Source organism: Rhinolophus ferrumequinum, chromosome 27 (assembly GCF_004115265.2).
Source record: "Rhinolophus ferrumequinum isolate MPI-CBG mRhiFer1 chromosome 27, mRhiFer1_v1.p, whole genome shotgun sequence".
Taxonomy (NCBI): Eukaryota; Metazoa; Chordata; class Mammalia; order Chiroptera; family Rhinolophidae; genus Rhinolophus; species Rhinolophus ferrumequinum.
The window spans coordinates 22,791,142-22,810,744 of NC_046310.1; the positions used below are offsets into that span (position 1 = coordinate 22,791,142).

The 19,603-nt window shown below is 33.7% G+C and overlaps 1 protein-coding gene across 1 annotated transcript in view; it reads left to right on the forward strand.

Annotated features, from left to right (window-relative positions):
* Positions 1 to 19,603, forward strand: part of ARID4B (AT-rich interaction domain 4B) — a 121,341-nt gene that overhangs the window by 81,778 nt on the left and 19,960 nt on the right. Inside the window, 3 exon segments of the mRNA XM_033099558.1 lie at positions 189 to 364; positions 4,356 to 4,610; positions 19,379 to 19,463. Coding sequence (XP_032955449.1) covers positions 189 to 364; positions 4,356 to 4,610; positions 19,379 to 19,463 — 516 coding nt within the window.

Here is a 19,603-nt window from a genome sequence, read left to right on the forward strand (position 1 = left end):
AAGTACTGTTTTTGTGTTTAAAATAGCTGTTCGCTATTTTTGCCTAGTGTAGGAATGGTAGGAGTTTCTTAACTAATTACTTACTCAATATTAGTTTAGTTAGTACCTCTTTTTGCTAATAATTAGATCATGGAATTAGGTTGACATTTTTCACTTTTGTTGGTTTAGTTCCTCTGATCTTTTTCTAGGGAAGTAAAAAGAATTTATTAGAATCTATACCTACACAAACTGATCAGGAAAAAGAAGTGAACATGAAAAAAACAGAAGAAAATGAAAATCTGGAAGATAAAGATGATGTGACAACTGGGGTAGATGAATCCCTCAGCATAAAGGTAGAAGCTGAAGAAGAAAAAGCAAAATCTGGGTAAGAAATTCGTTTTTGGTTAGATGCATATTGGCTAAGTGAATTTTTGTAATTTGCTCTTTGTATGTGTGTGTATGTATGAATCTAAACTTGATTGACAAAATACAGAATAATTGAATGATTTGCATTTATTACGTAAATAGTATTTGCCTCCTTCAGAGACCCTGCTAATTTAAATTTGTAGCAAAAGATATTTTTGATTCATTCTTCTTGCTCTCATCATGGAAATTCACAAAATTTTGAGCTTGAGGAAAGTACTTCTTACTGCATTAAGCTCTGCTGAATAAACAGATAATGCACATTTGGGAAGATGGCTTTCTCCAATGTTTTGTAGATGGCATGTTGGCTATAGATTTTGAGAGTTGTATTTATTTCTTCAGCAAAAAATAAGAATGGAAAAGTGCTAATAATTTGTTTTTAAAAGGCCACAATTGTTATGTTGCATTTTATTTACTTGTTTTGGTTAGTTTGGAATGATGAATTATTTAGCAATGTAATTTATGCACTGGCAGTGGACCCCTGGATTTTATAGGTGATCTTTGGTGTCTAATCTTGTTTCTGACGGTTTAAAAGGCCTAAACATCCCCATCGTTAGTGATCCATTTAGATAAGTACAGCCAAATATTTTTTGATCATTTTAGTAGTTTTCTGAAATTTGCCCACAGCATGAAGCCAAGCAGGGAGGAGGAAAAAAACCCACGCTTAGATGAATATCGTAAAAGGTGTTTGTTATATATCTGTGTGTACAAATTTTTATTTCAAGTATTCCTTCTTGCTGATGGAATTTATTTCAACTATTAAGAAACTTAGTAAGTATTCAGCTTTTGGCCTAAAATCTCTCGATCATTTTAGTGTTTTGAAACTTTGGCCTCAGCATGCAGATAAATGTGGAAGAAAAAAACTGGGTTTAGATGAATACATTATAAGTGTTCATTATACTTGGTTAGAGTTTTTTGTGTGTAAATGTGTATTTGAAGTATTCCGTGGTGCTACTGGAGACTATTTCAACAATTGATAAACTTAGGATTCAGCTTTTTGCCTAAAAAAAAAATCTGTAGATATTTCTGGAGGAGCTACTGTGTGGAAGGCACTCTGATAAGCCTGTATTTTCTCTTTGTTACTAATAATTATCTTAATTTTTAAAATGGATACTTTAAAAAGCTTATTTTATAGTATAAAATGTATTTTGTAGGTTTTTATAAATTCATTTAATTCTTCAACTACATGGCATTTTTACTTACTACAGATATCTATAAATGTATCCTACCACAAACTGAAATTATCCTGCCTAGCTCGTCCTAATTTGGTAGATGTTCTTTAGAAGCATTTTGTGTTAGGAATGTCCGAAATTGATTTCTGAATTTTATTAGATCAGTGCAAGAGAAAATTTTACAACCATAAAGAATTAATGCGGAAGTATTTTTATAGTATGTAAACTTTAAGTAACTAGCTGCTTCCAAGATTTTTAGTGTCCTTCCTCCATATTCCAGGTATGGGAGATTGTAAGTTAATTTATCTAAAATGCCTGGTCAGTGCCTGGCCCATAGTAAATATTAATAAATCGTAGCTTTTATTTATTTTTTTAATTTGTTTCATTGAAAGGAGTGTAGCATCAAACTGGGAAAATCTGATATTTCTTTGAGAATTCAGATGAGATATCCTTCCTGGAACATTTGGTTTTCCAAAATAGAATTTTTAAAAATACGTTATAGAGAGAGACAGAGAGAGAGAGAGAGAGAGAGAGAGCGCGCGCGCGAGAGAGAGAGAGAGAGAGAGAGAGAGAGAGAATTTCTTTAACCTGTATTCTGGTTGCATTTTATACTTTCAGAGGCTGTTTCTCTTGGCATTTTATGTCATGCCTGGAATAGTGCTGTTACCTCTGATTTTGCCACTGAATGAATTCTTAGAGAAAGAAATAGAATATTTTCTTTGGCTGATAGCCACTAATTGTGTTGCCTCTTCTTCAGTATATTACTTATGTGACTTTCATTTGGTTTGGGTCTGAAGTTGGTATTACATGTGAAATTTTAATTTTGATTGCTTTACTAATGCAGAGTATTAGGTTTTTATTCCAGATTTAAATAAAGATCATCCTGGCTACCACTTGAAGTAGGGTTGTGTTTGCTGTTATTGACATTTACCAGTTGTGCGCAACACATTGTATAATGTAAGATACAGCTTAGAGTTTATTTTACTTTGTAAAAAATTTACTTTTTATCCTATATTTCCTCTTTGATATGATGATTCTGGGGTGCATGATAAATCTCTTCAGTGCATAATAAATCTCTTATTGTGGCCACCACAGTACACTTCCTTTTCTCCCTGATATTTTAACTTTTAATTTTATATATGTATATTATATATATTTTTATATACATAAAACATTTAAATTTGTTAATAATAGTTTATTATCTTCATAATTTCTCCTCATATAAAATAGTTTATAATACTCATAATTTCTTAGATATTTTAGCTGTACTAATAATTATTTCATTATAGAAATGTAATGTATTTTCAATACAAGAGTTCATATTTTTTAATCTCAGATTGCATCTGGTTTCATTTAGGTTTTAATTTTTAAGTACCTATTCATTTGAATAGGTAGATGACTCTTTAAAATAGGAATAATTCTTGAGAATCTTGTAGACTTGGTGATTTATTTCAGAGAAAATTGACACATTTGGTACTTTGTCTACTCAGACTTAATTTCACAAGTCTATTATGTTTTCCTTCATCCCTTCTGCCTCACTATATAGAAGGAAAGTGGTAGGAGAATAAAAAAGCACTAAAGCACTACTCGTATCACTATAGATTATTTTTGTTGCCTGTATAATTGCAGTTAGGAATGATAGGAATGATGAAATATGTTATTGGGGAAAATGTGGCATATTAGAAATTATCAGTGGAGATATAATAATATTTATATAAATATTATTTCTATTAACTTTAAAGCTTAATTACTTAGCTGTTAAAGCTTAATTACTTAGCAGTCCTTTGGTTCTGTTTTATGGTGTTTATTCATTTGTCAGCTGTAAAACTGATGGATTCTTTTTAATAGAAAACTGTTGTGATAAGGATCAACGTAACTGCAGAGCAGATACAACCTTAACTAAATATAGTCAAGAATTTTGTGCTGAAGTTTTTTTTTATTCTATAGTGCTTAAAAAGATAGATAATTCAAGATTTTCTCCAACTTGCTTAATACAGACTTGTTCCTAATATAAAGTGAATTGAATGCTCAATTTCAGAAAGTATGTGATATTGAGAAGAACACAATGTTTGCAGTTCTGCTTCTGAGTGGTTTAACTTTTAGTTTCATTTGGAACTTTAAAGTTGAGAGAATTGGTAGAGAAGAGTTTCAGTAAATACGTGGTCAAGAAAGCAAAAATTATGGTGACATTTAGAAGAATAGAAAGAAAAAACTTAATGTGATATTAATGTGAAGTTAGTTGAATATTCCTGTGAAAACTAAAATAATAGTTTACTTTAGTAAAATACTTGAAAATTTGGTTGGAGCACCTTTCAGAGTTGTTTAAAACTAACCATTGGCTAGTAAAATTTTTGTTTTAAATATCCTGAGGTTGGAAATATTTGAATGAAAAATAATTTTTAGTCAGAAAATGGTCATGTGGTGTAATGGCTTTTGTTTTTGTCAACTGAGATGTAAAACACTTTCATAATAAAACATGAGAATTGTTACAGTCAATTGTGCTAGTTTCTTGCTGTTCAGCACAACTTCTGTTCTTCTGACTGTTGGAGATTTTCTTTTAATGTACTTATTTTTCAGTGTTCATTTTCTCTAAGTGTATCTTTCTGTAACCATGGTCATCTTATACAGTTTTAATTTTTAATATTAAAATCAGATTTTCATACACGTGGAATCTGCTGTTCCTGGAACAATCACAGCCACAATTTTTATCAGTTTATGTGGTTTGGAACTGAAAAGCTATGAAGTGTCTTTTATTAACTGCAATTTTTTAAACCTTTCAAGAGATGAAACGAATAAAGAGGAAGATGAAGATGATGAAGAACCAGAAGAGGAGGAGGAGGAGGAGGAAGAAGAGGATGAAGATGATGATGACGCCAATGAGGAAGAGGAGTTTGAATGCTATCCGCCAGGCATGAAAGTCCAAGTGCGGTATGGACGAGGGAAAAATCAAAAAATGTATGAAGCTAGTATTAAAGATTCTGATGTCGAAGGTGGAGAGGTCCTTTACTTGGTGCATTACTGCGGATGGAATGTGAGGTAACTTGAGTTTTAGCTAGTGATTGCTACCTAAAAACACTTATAAAATAATTTCCTATTTAAAAATTTAATTGACGAATTATAGGCTTATTAGTATTTTAATTGAGGTCATAGCACCATATTAAAAATACATAGTTTTTAGCATGTAAATGCCTCGCTTAGTGACTTCCTACCTCCTGTTTTCAATACTTAGAAGGTGTCCTTAGCGTTTAGAAAACTGAAGTCTACACAGTTAATTTTTTTATGTTACACATGTAGATTAATGGAAGCAACATTATTAGTGAAATGATAGAAAAATCTTAAAAAGGTGAAAGATTTGGGCTTCTTGATGACTATAAGCCAATTATCAGACTTCTTGCTCTCTTGCATTTTCAACTACCTTGCCATAGTAACCTCTTCTTTGTAATCTTAAGTCATCATGTTCTTTTCCTTCAGTAGGCAGGGATTTTAAAGTTCAGATTTCTTAAGAAGCTTTAGCTATTTCAAGAAGGCCTTACTTATCTCCTCTTTAACAGCACCTGCATTACAGCCTTTTTCAGAAGCCTCCGAAATTTATTTGTATGTTTGAAACACTATGGTTGCAATGTAAGCAAGTCAGTTTGACTAAAATAGAGTGCACTTTCTGGCTTCTTCTTACCTAAGGAACTTACGGAACTGAAAGGCAAGACTGAGGTTTGGTTTTAGGTTGTGCTCAATGACTGAAGTTTTTTTCTTACTCAAGTTTCTTTTGGCTTATCCAAAGAAAGTTCATATTTGAATTTTATCCAAAGTTTTGGGATCTGATCATTTAGATGTCTTTTAAGAAAAATTTAATTCATTTTATAATGTTTGACGTTTGTATTTCCAATATAGCGTATGATAGAGTTGTAGCCCTTGAAAAGTTAAACATAGAAGTTTTAAGTGGTGGTTTCATGGTGTGTCTAGTGTCTTCAAGAGGAATACAGTTCTCATGCTTTCAATTTAAATTGTATTCTGTGGTTTGGGAAGTTACTAAGAAAACATCACAGATTCTCTTTCTTAGAAAAATACTTTTTTAAAAGTACATTTTGTATTGTCCTGTTGCAGCAATAGGAAGCTCTAGAAGCATGTCTAATCTGATTACCTTTCTTATTTTAAGAAAAGTACAATTTTCATCCATTCTGAAGTTTGGAAGAAAATAGCAACTTAAGTCATAAGGAAATATTTCAGGAGTTTTGTTTAGGAGTTGTTCTTTATTATTTCTAACCAACAAGATTAACAAAGTTTTGAATTTTAAGTATACCTATCATCAGTGTTGTCCTGAAACAATCTTTTCCAGATATCACTTCAACATCATGTGTAATTTATCTTTTTGGCTGTTGGTTCTTATGCTGTTTCTGTGGTGCATGATTTTTCTCACCCGAAGGGCTGGCTATTAATGACCATGTTCAAAGGAAGATACTTGAAATGTCAGATATAGCCACTATGAGAACATTTTGCCCAGTCTTTGATATTTAATCATTTTAATACTATTAAATGAGGTTAATAAATATAAATGTAGAGGGAGTTCCATTTTTGCCTAGGATGTAAATGTAAATGTTGAATATGTTAGTTTAAAATTAGGAAAAAATTGAATCAGCAAAAATTAGTAAGTAATGCGCACAAGATAGATGAGCCACATCATCTTTTACCCTCTCTTTTCAGTTATTCTCTTTTAGTTATTTTGCTAGTTTACATAAGAAGGCGGTTTTCCTAGTAGCCTTTATAAAATGCTTTTAATTCTGTGGTGAATGGATAGAATTTAGGTGCTTTCACTATAGTCAGGGCTTGATTATTTTCTATTAATTGTCTCATTAAACAGAAGAGGCTTAGTATATGTAAGAATTGAGACATTCACACAAGTATTCTGCAGTTACAACTTTCTGTTTTGTCAAGGAAAGATTGGCTAAAGGTAAGAGTATCCTACCCTAGGAGCACTTGGATTTTAGAGGGTAGAAAGAACATCTAGTATTTTAGCTTTGAAATTGATAGGGCAGTGGGTCAGTTAAGGCAAGATGTTAAATTGAGGCGTTCACATTTTAATAACACAGAAAGGAAAACGAGGCCTAGTTCAACAAGATATGCTTGTGTCACTGAGAAGGATGCCATCTACTCCTGACAACTCAAGCATTTGGTATGAACATTGAAAAGAAGAAAACTTACCATCTTGGTGAAGACCTATAGGGTGGATCTCTCCAGCATCATAGAGAAAACAACTGTACTTCCTTCAGTAGATTAAGCAGTTAATTTTCTTATAGTCAACATAACAGCATTCTTCTTTCTCTCTGCAATAATAAACAGAGTCCTATTGGTGAATAAGCAATCATTTGTGATTTTTGCTGGTCTGAAGCTAATCTAATGAGGACTGCAACAAATCCTCATCAGCTCTATCACTATTTTCTTCTTCTTTTGGGAAATTCAGCTTGATCTCTGAATTTACACCTAAGAGATGTGAAATTAGAAATGAAGATTTATGCATGAAGGTTCATGAAAATAGAGTTATCTTCAGTTGCAACCATTCATTACAATAGAAATTTGGAATATTTTATGTGGAGCTATTTATGTATTTTGTTTGCTCTGAAACATTTTCCAACAAATAAATTTTTCTTAAAATATGTTAGTTTAAAAAAATATCGTTTTTATTGTAATTTCTACATTATTCCTTTTTTCTAAAAAGTGCTGTATAAACCTTTACATTAATATAATTTTTGTTTATGCCCCTATTTCACAACTGAAAAATGTTAATTTTTGTTGAACAAAGGATAGTATTCAAACCAATTTGTTTTCTATGATGAGAGAAAAAAAGACATTTTTAGGGGGCAGCCGGTTAGCCTCAGTTGGTTAGAGCGTGGTGCTGATAACACCAAGGTTGCTGGTTCAATCCCCGCATGGGCCACTGTTAGCTGTGCTCTCCTTAAGAAAGACAGAAAAAAGACATGTTTACATTCTTACATTGATTTTACTGGAAATAGCCAGAACTCTGGATCCTAAAGTATATAATGACTTATAAATGGTATAATACTGCTGCAGAATTTTTCAGATATGGTGATGACCATATATAAAACTATTATCCAAAACTAGAATTTACTAGGTCGCCACATGCTTGGAGTAAGTCATTGCTTTTTTATAAATATTTTTAAACTTCTAAAAATAGCATTCAATCTAGAAAAATGGGAAAATATATAAAAGTAGAAAGTATTATTAAGATTGTAGTATGTTCTCTTTTAGTCTTAAAAATACATGTCCATACATTTTTTTAAAATTATAGTCATACTCCAGTAATTTTTAATAGTAGTTGCTCATATTTGTTTTAATTTCTCAGTGATGTTAATGTTTTGTAGTTTTTAGTATCATTAGCTAATGGATCCTTTTCACTCTCAATCATTCCATCAACATGGGATAATTTTTGAAAACAAAGTTATACTTTGAAATTCACCTGCCATGAATTCCATTATGTGTGTTGGATTCGTCCTTGTTCATAACAACTACCCTTTTCAGTAATAAAACTAAGTGCACTGAAATGATCTACTGCTTGGCATGGGAGTCAGTATACAGCAGTATTTTATTATATATTGATGCTAATTTTTTTCATTCATTTCCACTTTGGCTTTCCATAATCAAGATTTTAGATCTTTTCTTCTTTTTTTTTTATTGGGGAAGGGGAACAGGACTTTATTGGGAAACAATGTGTACTTCCAGGCCTTTTTCCAAGTCAAGTGTTGTCCTTTTAATCTTAGTTGTGGAGGGTACCGTTCATCTTCAAGTGTTGTCCTTTCAGTCTAGTTGTGGAGGGTGCAGCTCAGTTCCAGGTCCAGTTGCTAGTTGCAGGGGGCACAACCCACCGTCCCTTGAGGGAGTCGAACAGGCAACCTTGTGGTTGAGAGGACGCGCTCCAACCAACTGAGCCATCCGGGAGCTAGCGGCAGCTCAGCTCAAGGTGCCGTGTTCAATTTTAGTTGCAGGGGGCACTGCCCACCATCCCTTGCGGGACTCGAGGAGTTGAACCGGCAAACCTTGTGGTTGAGAGCCACTGGCCCATGTGGGAATCGAACCGGCAGCCTTCTGAGTTAGGAACATGGAGCTCTAACCACCTGAGGCCACCGGGCCAGCCCAATTTTTTCTTTTCTTTAAAATGTTGGGGATCACCGACAGCATTAAAGGATACCTTTAAGTAAAAGAGAAAAGAGATACTAAAATTTAACTGTAAAACTCGTAAGTAAGTAACAGCGGTTCTATTCCATATTACAAGGTACAGAAAACAGAAAATAAGATAAATTATACTTAAATGTACTATTTGAAATAAAAATGTATTTCATTTAAAAAATACCTTATTTCTGTAAGCAAATTGGCTCTCCTTGGAGGGAACAAATGGGGGGACTAGTAAAAGGCTTTCACAAACAGATGAGTTCAATTCCAGTTTTTGTGAACATTCAGCTGTTTTTTATCAAACATTATTCCTTTATTTGGCAACATAAGTTCAACGTCAATGTCCAAAATACTACGCTTGGCACTGAAGATACAAAGAAATTGTTCCTATTAAGGAATTTATTGTCCAGGGGAGAGAATTACCACCAGGATTTACAATCATTGATCCTAGAACCTCTCCTCCCTAATGCCTCAGCCCTGTCCTTCCTTATGTTGCTGACACTCTTCAGTCACTTGCTTGAGTCACTGCTTTCTGACCCCACCCTCTTCTGTTGCTCTTGTGTTGCTTTCGTAGTACTCACCTGACAGAAACCATAAGAACCCTGATTACATCTGACTCCTGCCCCTTGCCTGCACCTATACTGCTGATCTTGGCTGGAGGAAGCAAACAAGCACACTGACTGGTTTTATTTTAAATTCATAACTGTGAACCTCAAGTGGGCACTATAGTTCTTCCATTTACTCTTCTACTTTCTTGGAAGACTTTCATAATGTTTCTGTTTTTTTGTTTTTTTTCTTCATTTTTAAAAGGAAGATTTATTTGACAGTTTCACTTAGTGCAATACACCTAAAAGGAAATGTTTTTTTTAGGGAGTGTTTCTTTAAATTATTTTATTGAGGTATATAATTAACATACAACATTGGTTTCAGGTGTGCAACTTAATGGTACGATATATGTATGTATTGTGAAATGATCACCACAGTAAGTCTAGTTAACATCCATCAGCATACATGGTTACAGCAAAATTATTTTCATGCTGTTCTTATCTCTTCAAATCCCTAGCATCTCTTACCATCATCACTCAACTGGTGACCTTGTTTTTTTAGCTCATTGAAAAATTGAAATGAGAAGAGAACTTCTACAGTTTCACTACATACCTCATTACCTGCATCTGCTGTCACATTCTCATCTTCTCATCTTCAGCCATAGGTGACTCAGCATGCTGCTGTCTAAAGGCAGTCTCCTACTTGTCATACCTACTTGCCTAGATATAAAGAATTGAGCCCAGAAATTCTCTCCCTTTTTCTTTCTATCATCAGATTCTTGCTGTGTTTGTTTTCAGTCATTCCCATCCACTTAGAGACCTGCAGTTATTTCTCCCCTCAAAAGAAAACTCACTTCAGTTTTCTGCCATTTCTTTGATCCATTACCACCCAGCGAAACTGTTTGAGTTATCTACACCTGTTAACTAGTTTCCCTCTTGTTTTTGTGTAAACCCATTCCAACAAGGCTTTTTCCCCCATCACACCTCCAAAACTGTCACCATGACCACACCTAGCTGGATTCCATCCTTATTTCTTGACCTCTTAGTACTTTGCCTGATCAGTGGGCTTGTTCTAGCTAATCGCTCCTTCTGTGGTACTTTTACTTGGGTTCCAGCTGTGGTAGCTGCAACTGTTTCTCTTATTTCCCTTTTCTGCCTTTCTAAAGCTTAAGAGATCATTCCTCAATTATCCTATCATTTGTTTCTTACATCCTGTCATTTTTCTTTGTATGTTTTCTCCCTTCTCATTGTTCCCTTCTCCTACGCTTCTGAAATCCATTTTAACTTCTTTTGCGTTCTATTTTATTTTTCCAGTTCTAATTTGAGTCACTTTTCAGATACTGACTTTTTCTAAATCATTTTTTTTGGAGCCAAAGGGATTTGACCTCCTAGATAATTTCAACCTAGGACTGTGGGTAATATTTTTTTCCCCCAATGTTCAGCTTTCTATATCATGACCACATTACTCTACATTATGAAAGTGCATTTAATTTTAAAACATGGGGGAAAAATATCTCAATGTCATATTCATTCCATTAATACCCCTTACTGCATCTAGAATAGTATATGCCTGGCATGTGATAACTAGTAAACAAATAATTAAATTGGACCTCCTGGCAACAGAATGGGAGTAGAGCAGAAGTTAAAATCCAAATAAAAAGACTGGGTTATGAAAGTTATACCTATAGAATATAGAAGCTAATGGATTGGGACAGATAGGGCCTGGCTCTCACTGGAGCCTCTTTGATTCTTTTGTATATGGTAACATTTAATTTCCTGGGGAATGTCATACAGAGGCTACACCATTTTACATTCTTACCAGCAGTGTATTAGGGTTCCAATTTCTCCATATACTTGGTAACATTTGTCATTTTTCATTTCAAAAAATATTATAGCGAACCTAGTAGGTGTCTTATTGTGCTTAATAACTAGTGATGTTGAGCATCTTTTCATGTATTTATTGGTCATTTGTGTATCTTCTTTGGGGAAATGTCTGAATATTCAAGGCCTTTGCCCATTTTTTAATTGGTTAGTTTTTTGTTGTAAAGTTGTAGCAGTTCTTCATATATTCTCTGTTTTAACCCTTATTGGATATATGATTTGCAAATATTTCCTCCCTCATTCTGTGAACCCACAGAATTGTCTTTTCACTCTCTTGATAGTATTTTGATGGATAAAGTTTTTAATTTTGATAAAGTCCAATTTATTTTTTGTGCTTTTGGTGTTTTATCCTAAAAAAATTTACCAAATCCAGTGTTACGAAAATACCCCATTTTCTTCTAAGAATTTTACAGTTTTAGCTGTAATATTTAAGGTTTTGATCCATTTTGAGTTAATTTTTATATGCTGTGATTATGCTAGTCAGTTCTTTTGTATGACCTTTTTCAGTCATAGACAGAGCCCATCTCCTAATTAGCAGCCAAAATGGGGTTGAGAGTGAGAAACTACTCTTTGAAGTAATTGTTCTGGTAATGGTAGAAAGGAAAGCAAGCTAATCTAGGAAATTGCTTTATTTCTATAGTGTGAAAGTTAAAGGACTATAAGTGAAGAACATTTGACAATGGTTTCCCAGTAAATATCTATAAATTTGTTTAGTGGATAAAAGGGGACATCGTCCTTAAGCTTTTTCACCAAGCCTTCCTACCCCTTTGCACACTCCTCCTCCTGTGTTCCATTCTACTCTTGACACCTCTCTGTCGTCCTCTTCTCCAGAATCACCTCCACAGATCTTTCAGACTTCTAGCATATTCACTTATGTTTATGATATAAAGCATATTAAAATTAAAAAGTATTATTGCGGTCAAAAGGCTATGTGTTCCCACTCATGTGAAAAATTCTTTTGCATCATGCAAATGTTTTGTATCAGATAGTCATATATGCAAAGAAGTTTAAAACAAAGCTTAAAAACAGTGAATAAGGTGAACATAAAAATAATTTTTACTTAAAAAGTGACTTTCGAGGTGACAGTACAAGTGAAAATAAACATTTTGTGAAAAAAAGAGATTAGTAATTCAGGTATCTTTGCACTCAAATGGACTTTTCTTTCTTTGTATATTCGTCTTAAAGTATTTACTGTGGATTGGCAGGTACTTTTAATGTAAAACAAACTTGGACTTGTTCCATTTGGTGGTTTTGTAGTTTGGCAGGTACCTTCAGTATATTTGTCTAAATGTGTACAAATACTAATCCCCTAACCTTAACCAATTATTAATAAACTTTTGGGGTACTTTTTAAAGTCCATATCTTAGTCACAAAATACAGTGAGTGCCACAGTTGCTAACCATTTGCAGTATTTTTTAAATAAAGCCTGATAACATTGTTCTGTGATGTGCTCTTAACACTACATATTACCTCTGCTTAAAGACCTATACCTTTGTTTCATTTTAGAGTTAATTTCTCTAGGAAAACCAATTGATATAATTACTATACCATTCTTTGGGGGGGAGGGTTGTGTCAAATCTTAAATATGATTATGCTATAATATTCATGTTTCTATCATTCTGTTATTTTCTTTATTGTGATGAACACCATTTCTGTGTCTTTGATAGGGATTTAAGTGTTACATGAGGTAGGAATATAAAATGTTAATGGCATTACAATTACAGTTTTTCAGCAATACAATACTTTTTGTTTTGTTGTATCTTAAGTCATGACTCAAAGCATTAAATTATGTTCAGTGGGTCTTTTCATAAATTATGCTTTAGATATTTTCTCAGATTAGAAACATGTGTAAATTGAGATATTATAGAAAATTCAGCAAGGAGGTAAATATTGGTAAAATTGCTTATAAAGTTTATAATTAATAACTAGTGCGGCTTTTCATCATACTTGGTCTTTTGCCCCTTACAACGTCATACCTTGTTTCCCATGGTTCCTTAATTAAGGGGGACAACTTCCTTTCCTTGTTAAGATAGCCTAAATTTTCACTTTAGAGATGAGGATTTTAAAAGCTAAATTTATGGCATACATTAACTTTTTTGTGTATAGGTCAGGAAGATATAAAATATGTATTGTTCAGCAGTTATTAAGTGAGTATCCATTACAGAAAACAAAATACAAATGATTTTACTATTTTACTTAAATCAATGGTTAATTATTAGAGTTTATCTTTTTAATCTGTATCATATTTCAAATAGTGAGTTTTTAAGTATTACGTCAGTTTGGTTTTGCTTATGATATTATTTTAAAATACCTTTATTTTACATATAATTACTTTTTTTTTTAAATCTCTAAGATTATGTCTTTTGGGTATATATTATATATGCTGATAATATTTCCTTGCCAGTGGTTTAGTTGGGTTTAAGAAGAACCAAAATCTGAACTGATGTGGGGACAGTAACCATTTTGGTATCTTATATCTGGTTAACTAACGTTCTTTTCCATTTTTATTATTGCTAAATGATTTCTTAGATCATTTGCCAACACATCCACACAAAAATTATCAAAGCTTTCTTTTGGAACTCTATTTTTCTCTGGTGAGAGCAAGTATGCCGTGGTCTCTGAATGGATGCTTCTAGCTTTGTGTAAATATTTTAATTCAACACATTTTAAACATTCAGATATTTATGTGGCTTCTTCTTTCAGAAGGTTCAGAAGGTTTGTATTGTTCTTTTGTAATTACTCCTTGAGGGAAGGAGCTGTGCTGCATTCACTGCTGAATACCAGTGCCCAGTGCAGAGCCTGTCACATAATGGGTACCCAGTGAGTTTGTCGGGTGAATCAGCCCTTGTACATACTTTTAGTCTGGAGTTTCACAGAATTTTTCATTTCAGGGACCCTCTGGTGCAGCTCCTTCATTTTATGTAGGTGAAGGAGCAGACCTTGGGAAATTAAATGAGTTGCTCATGCATCATTAGCTGAATGTTAGATGATCTCAGTAGAAATACTCTCAGATAAGTCATGTATTTATTATACTTTGAAGATATTTTCCGTAGTACTTTAGTTAAATATCAGATAAGATACTTGACTAGATTCTATGCATTAATCACAATGAATTTATTGATAACTGAGTGGAAAAAGTATGGTCTAATCACTACCAGACTTAGTCTTAATTTTCTTAAGACTAAGAATTTTTTAATTTGTTTTTAATATTTATTTCAATATTTGTCTTGTTTTTAAGTATTTGTTTTTAAGTGAATTTAGCAATCCTCTTTTCCTGGCAGGCTATCTTTCCTTTTATCACAAGAAGCCAATTACTCTCTTCTCATCATAATTTCTAAAGCTGAAGTCCAGTTAAAGGCAGGAGGATAGTTTATAGCAATAATCCAAACTAACTGATTTTCCTCAGGCGTTCTCATAAAACTCTATTACTTGCATCACAAATTGCAAGTCATTTTTTTCGTAGGCCAACCACTTAGTTTAAATTTCCCTCCTAGTTCTCAAGCTATATTATCATAAAGCATGAGGGCTGACAGCAACAGGCGCTATCCTTAAGGAATCTAGGCCTTTACCAAGAAAGGGGTTTCTCTGAAGACCTGTTGCCCTAAATAGCTGTTACGTAATGTTCTTCCCATGCAGTAGAGAGACCCATCAAAACATGCACTCTACTGTCTCGATTCCCTCTGTGGCACTTACAAAAGAATCAGGAATATTGGAGAGCCCTGTGCAGGGATGCCCATTATAGCTGAGGGAAGAACAACATGCCCATGTACTTGGGGATGTATGAGGAAAGTACTGGAAGCATTATAAAACGAAAAAATGTATATTTGACTTAGTAATTAAGATTCTTGCATTCTTTAAGAATCTATTTTGAGGAGTTAATGGATCTGTTCCTTGATTTGGTACTCCAAGGAGAAATGGAGAAATATTTTGTGGTTTTCTGTTTTCAGCTGCAATTTTCTGCTCTTTGTTACTTCCGGCCGGTAATTTGTTTTAGGGTATTCATGATATTTGAATTTGAGCTAAATTTTCCTTTTTCTATTTTCATAGACTACTTTCTGATCTGTTATGCCTAAAGTAAATGTAGTGTGTAGTCTCTTTAATATATATTAACTACTATATAAAAAGTCTGACTTTATATAGAATAAACAGGATCGACTGCAGCTTTTTCTTGTAGTTCTGAACTATATTCCCTTCATTCAAGTCTTTACTTTCGGTATTTGATAGGGAATCAGAGATCTTGACCAACTAATCTTGCCTCCATTACTTAAATGAAATGGCACTAATAACATCAAAATTAAATTGACCGAGGTTTTAAATAATTTAGTGTCTGTAGGAAATGGTCATTTTTGGGGGCACCAGTTTTTTTCCCCACATGAATTTATTTCTCTCCTTTCTGTTCTTTGAAAGCATTCTGTAAAGAAAATAGAACAGTTGAATAACACTAATGAATAATTACATAAAGGGACAAAACATTTCCTATTTTTAAAATACAATGTCAATTATAGCTAGAGGTTTTTTTCTGATCATCTTTTTTTTTTTTGTAAGATTAATCAGGCAACCAAAGTACTATTTAGAACTTTTTGAAATATTTGTTAATGTTTATATCAGTGGTCTCAGCCTCTGTTTGGTAAGGGCATTTGTAGTTTAAAAAAGCTCCTTAACCAAAATTCTCACACATTGTTTTCACCCATTCTCCCCCATCGTGGGTTAGTTCATACTGTGCATTTTTTAATAAGGCTTTTCAGTTGCTGGTCTGTTACTCTTCTGTGTGCTTACTCTGAATAGGACCTGGCAGGCCCTCTACCATCTCTCTGGTATTACATGGCTTTAACAGGCAGTCCATTTCCCTTTCTCTGCTAATGTGCCACATAGTGCTTTTTGACAAGCCTGTTTTTTTTTTTTTTTTTTTTTTTTTTGTTTTCTGGCTTGAAGGTACAATTTGTTTCCCACGATTTGAGTTTCTCAATCTGTGAAAAAATTGATAGGTTTTTAAGGCATGCTCTAGTTCCAGAAGCTATTAATTATAATAACAATAACAATATTGTGTTACTACATTTTATAAAAAGAGCATAAATTTGGCTGAGAAAAGAAAAAAATCCAAAAGAATAATGTCAGAACACGGGAATACCTAAACATACAAAAAACATTAGAAAGTAGAATAGAAAGAGGCAAATAATAGTCATAATATTAGTTAATTTTTATAGACCCATAAGTTGCCATGTAATTATTCCAATAGGAAACATACCTAAAGAATTTTCCAAGGAATCTCTTAAAACCATAAAGAATATTTTATAATTTTAAAACAAAATTGTTATCCGGAATAGTGAGAATAAGAATGTAATGTTTGATCACTACTGTTCAGGTGTTTTAGAAGTGTATGTAGTTTGCTTCATCTGATTCCAAAATTTTTCTTGTTTGTTTCCTGCCTGGTCAACACTCTTTCCACATCAAAATTCACTACTTAAGTTCTGATGACCAGTCCTCTCATACCATTTTTACTTTATAGTGGAGGAGAAAATGATTACTAACGTGGAAAATTCTGAGATGTCCTAAGTTACAGCAGGCCATATGATGGAAGTAAGAGACAGGAGAGGTTAATCAGTTAACAGCTACAGTCAAAACCAAAAAATATTCCTGAATATGTGTTGAAACTGAATGAACTTTCAGGTGGCTATTGCCCCAATTATCTAGAGAAAATAGCGGAATAGCTGACCACCAGGTGCCACCATGCGTGAACTTTCTGGGCTGTTGTCCACAACCAATCCAAAAGGCAGCAAGCTCTTCTTTCTTATAGGCTATGCACCTATCCCAAAAGTAGCCTCACTTCATCTTGTCCCTCCTCCTCTATCTACAGCTGATACAAATTCTTTCAAAACAACTGACATCTTTCTTCTCCAAACTCATTGTATAAAAGAGCCGCGTCCACCCCAGGACGGTGGATATGCTGTCTTCTCCATCCAGCCCTGCTGCTGGTGGTTTAGTTCCCACGCCCCCGGACCTGGTCCTTTTCCTGGTTAGCATATGGCTCAATAAACCCTTTCAGAAAGCTTTCAGCCACAAAAGTTATTGTTTATCATAACCACATAGCATCTGTACACTGGTGGAGCTTAGGCAGTGGGCATCAGTTCATACAATTCCCAATAACCATTAATTTGTTTATGTATATGTTCCTTCTACCTTGTTCTGAAGAGAATTTAAGCAGCGTATACTAATATTATCTCTGAATCATAAAGAAGTCTTCCTCTACCACAGTGAACATTTTAGCTATGGAGACAGTTAACAATTTTTTGCTTGTTTGATGTGTTTGGTGCTCTATGTAAAATATACAAATGTACACTATCATGGTGTTAGTCTTACATTGAAAGCTACTGTTTTACCCCTAATTGGAAATACAATTCATGTCAAAAACCCAAGTTGAATTAGTAGTAGTTATTGGTAGTAAAAATGTCTGGTATTATAAAACTACATAACAGATTGTCTGGTTAAGAAAGGTAAAAAAAAAACTATTGTATCTTTGTTTAGCTTACATTGGTGTTACACGTAACCATCATGCACGTCTTCAGTTCATTTCATAACAACATAGAAAGCTTGTTTTGTTTTCTTCCAAACAAAGTACATAGCATTGCTTTCCATAACTATTCGAGTAGGTGCAACTTCTAGGAGTTCACATTCAGCTTTACAGAAAGTGGATATATTTTGTTTATTCTCCACCTTCACTTCAATTTTGGAAAGAAATACATTGCTTTCTTCTCAAGCATAATGCAATTTTCAGTATTAATGGGAAAATGAAAAGTACTGTAAATACATAGATAGGTGCTACTGCGTTAGTATAAATACCGAAAGGAGTGTGTTTAATAGAAGAATAATATTTGCTTTAAAACTTTCAAAATACTTATTACATATTTGATCCTCAAAAAACCATATGTGGTATACAGTCTTGTTGTTGTTGTTGTTGTTGTGTTAAATGCACTTTTATACAGAATAAACTAAGTCTGATGTTGAGAATAACCTGACCAGGGCCACATAACTAGTTAGCAGGAATTATATAAAGACTTTCCTAGAACTCATTCCATTCCTTCCCCATTCTCTCAGTTATCATTGTGGCCTCAACAGCTTCTAGCACATATAAACATAATCCCCTTGTGGGCTTGAGCGCTGAGCTTTCCTGCAGCCAGAGGTTGCACCACCAGTGTAACTGCCTGGCACTGTTACAGATACCGTCTAGGCCTGCTCTAGAGCAGGAATATAATGTATTAGTCACATAATGACCAGGTCATTTGCTTCCTGACTTAGGGCCTTTATTACATCATTTAGTGCCTCTGATAATGAGGACATTTAATTTAAAAGCTCATTATCAGTTGTTCATGTTCTGGAATTAAAAATGTCAGTGAGTTTTCCATTTTCCACAATGAATGTATGTAACTTGAACATAAAAAGCGGTTAATTTGTTTGTAATTTTCCTCTTTCTAGCTGAGTTTTTACAAAAATAAACTGTCATTCTTTTTTGCTTTAAAGAGATAGCTTTATTGCAGTCAGTAGTAATTTGCACCCTGTAAAATCGTGTAGACTATCAGCAGAGTGGCAGGGCCATCCCAGCTGTTGACTCTCAGCTGTCTGTACATGTAGGATGCATCTACAAATACTGAAAAACTTGGCACAGTGACGCTTTCCTAGTATTCTATGAGAAGATATTTTTTCTAGGTGATTTTGCATTGTCCATAAGTATTTTAGTGTTATAATTCTATGTGTATAGTATTATAATACTATGCTCTTTGATCACACAGTGTCATTTAAAACTGGAACATATTACCTTAGCTTCCTGATTATCTAGGGGAAAAAAAGCCTACTTGTTGCTTAAGAACAATACAAAGTAAATTTTAAAATGCATAGGAAATATTGTGAGTACTCTTAATAGTTACAGTACAGATTTGGTTTCTCTTTGGTGCAGCAGAGTAAGAAGTGCTACTCTAGGAGTCAAGACATCTTGCTTTCTAGCTGATATGTTCTTGGGCAAGTCACGCACCTCTGTCTTTGGGCCTTGGGAGCTTTATGCATCAAACCAGGAAGTTGAATTAAATGACCTCCAGGGTCCTTTCCAGTTCTGAAATGTTATTCTATTTATGAGTTTCTCTTTAATGTGGCGTAGTTACTTCTATGGTGTGTGTTTTGCATATTTATATTAATTTCCTTTAATTGTAGATATGATGAATGGATTAAAGCAGATAAAATAGTAAGGCCGGCTGATAAAAATGTGCCAAAGATAAAACATCGGAAGAAAATAAAGGTAAGCGCTTATTTTGCTATTCATCATAGCTCTTATATAAAGAACTTTTACTCCCAAATGATGCACCGTGTGTGTGCATTTAGTGTTAGTAGAGTTGGAAATACTCTCTTGAAATAGCAAATTGATCAAAAACTAGATTT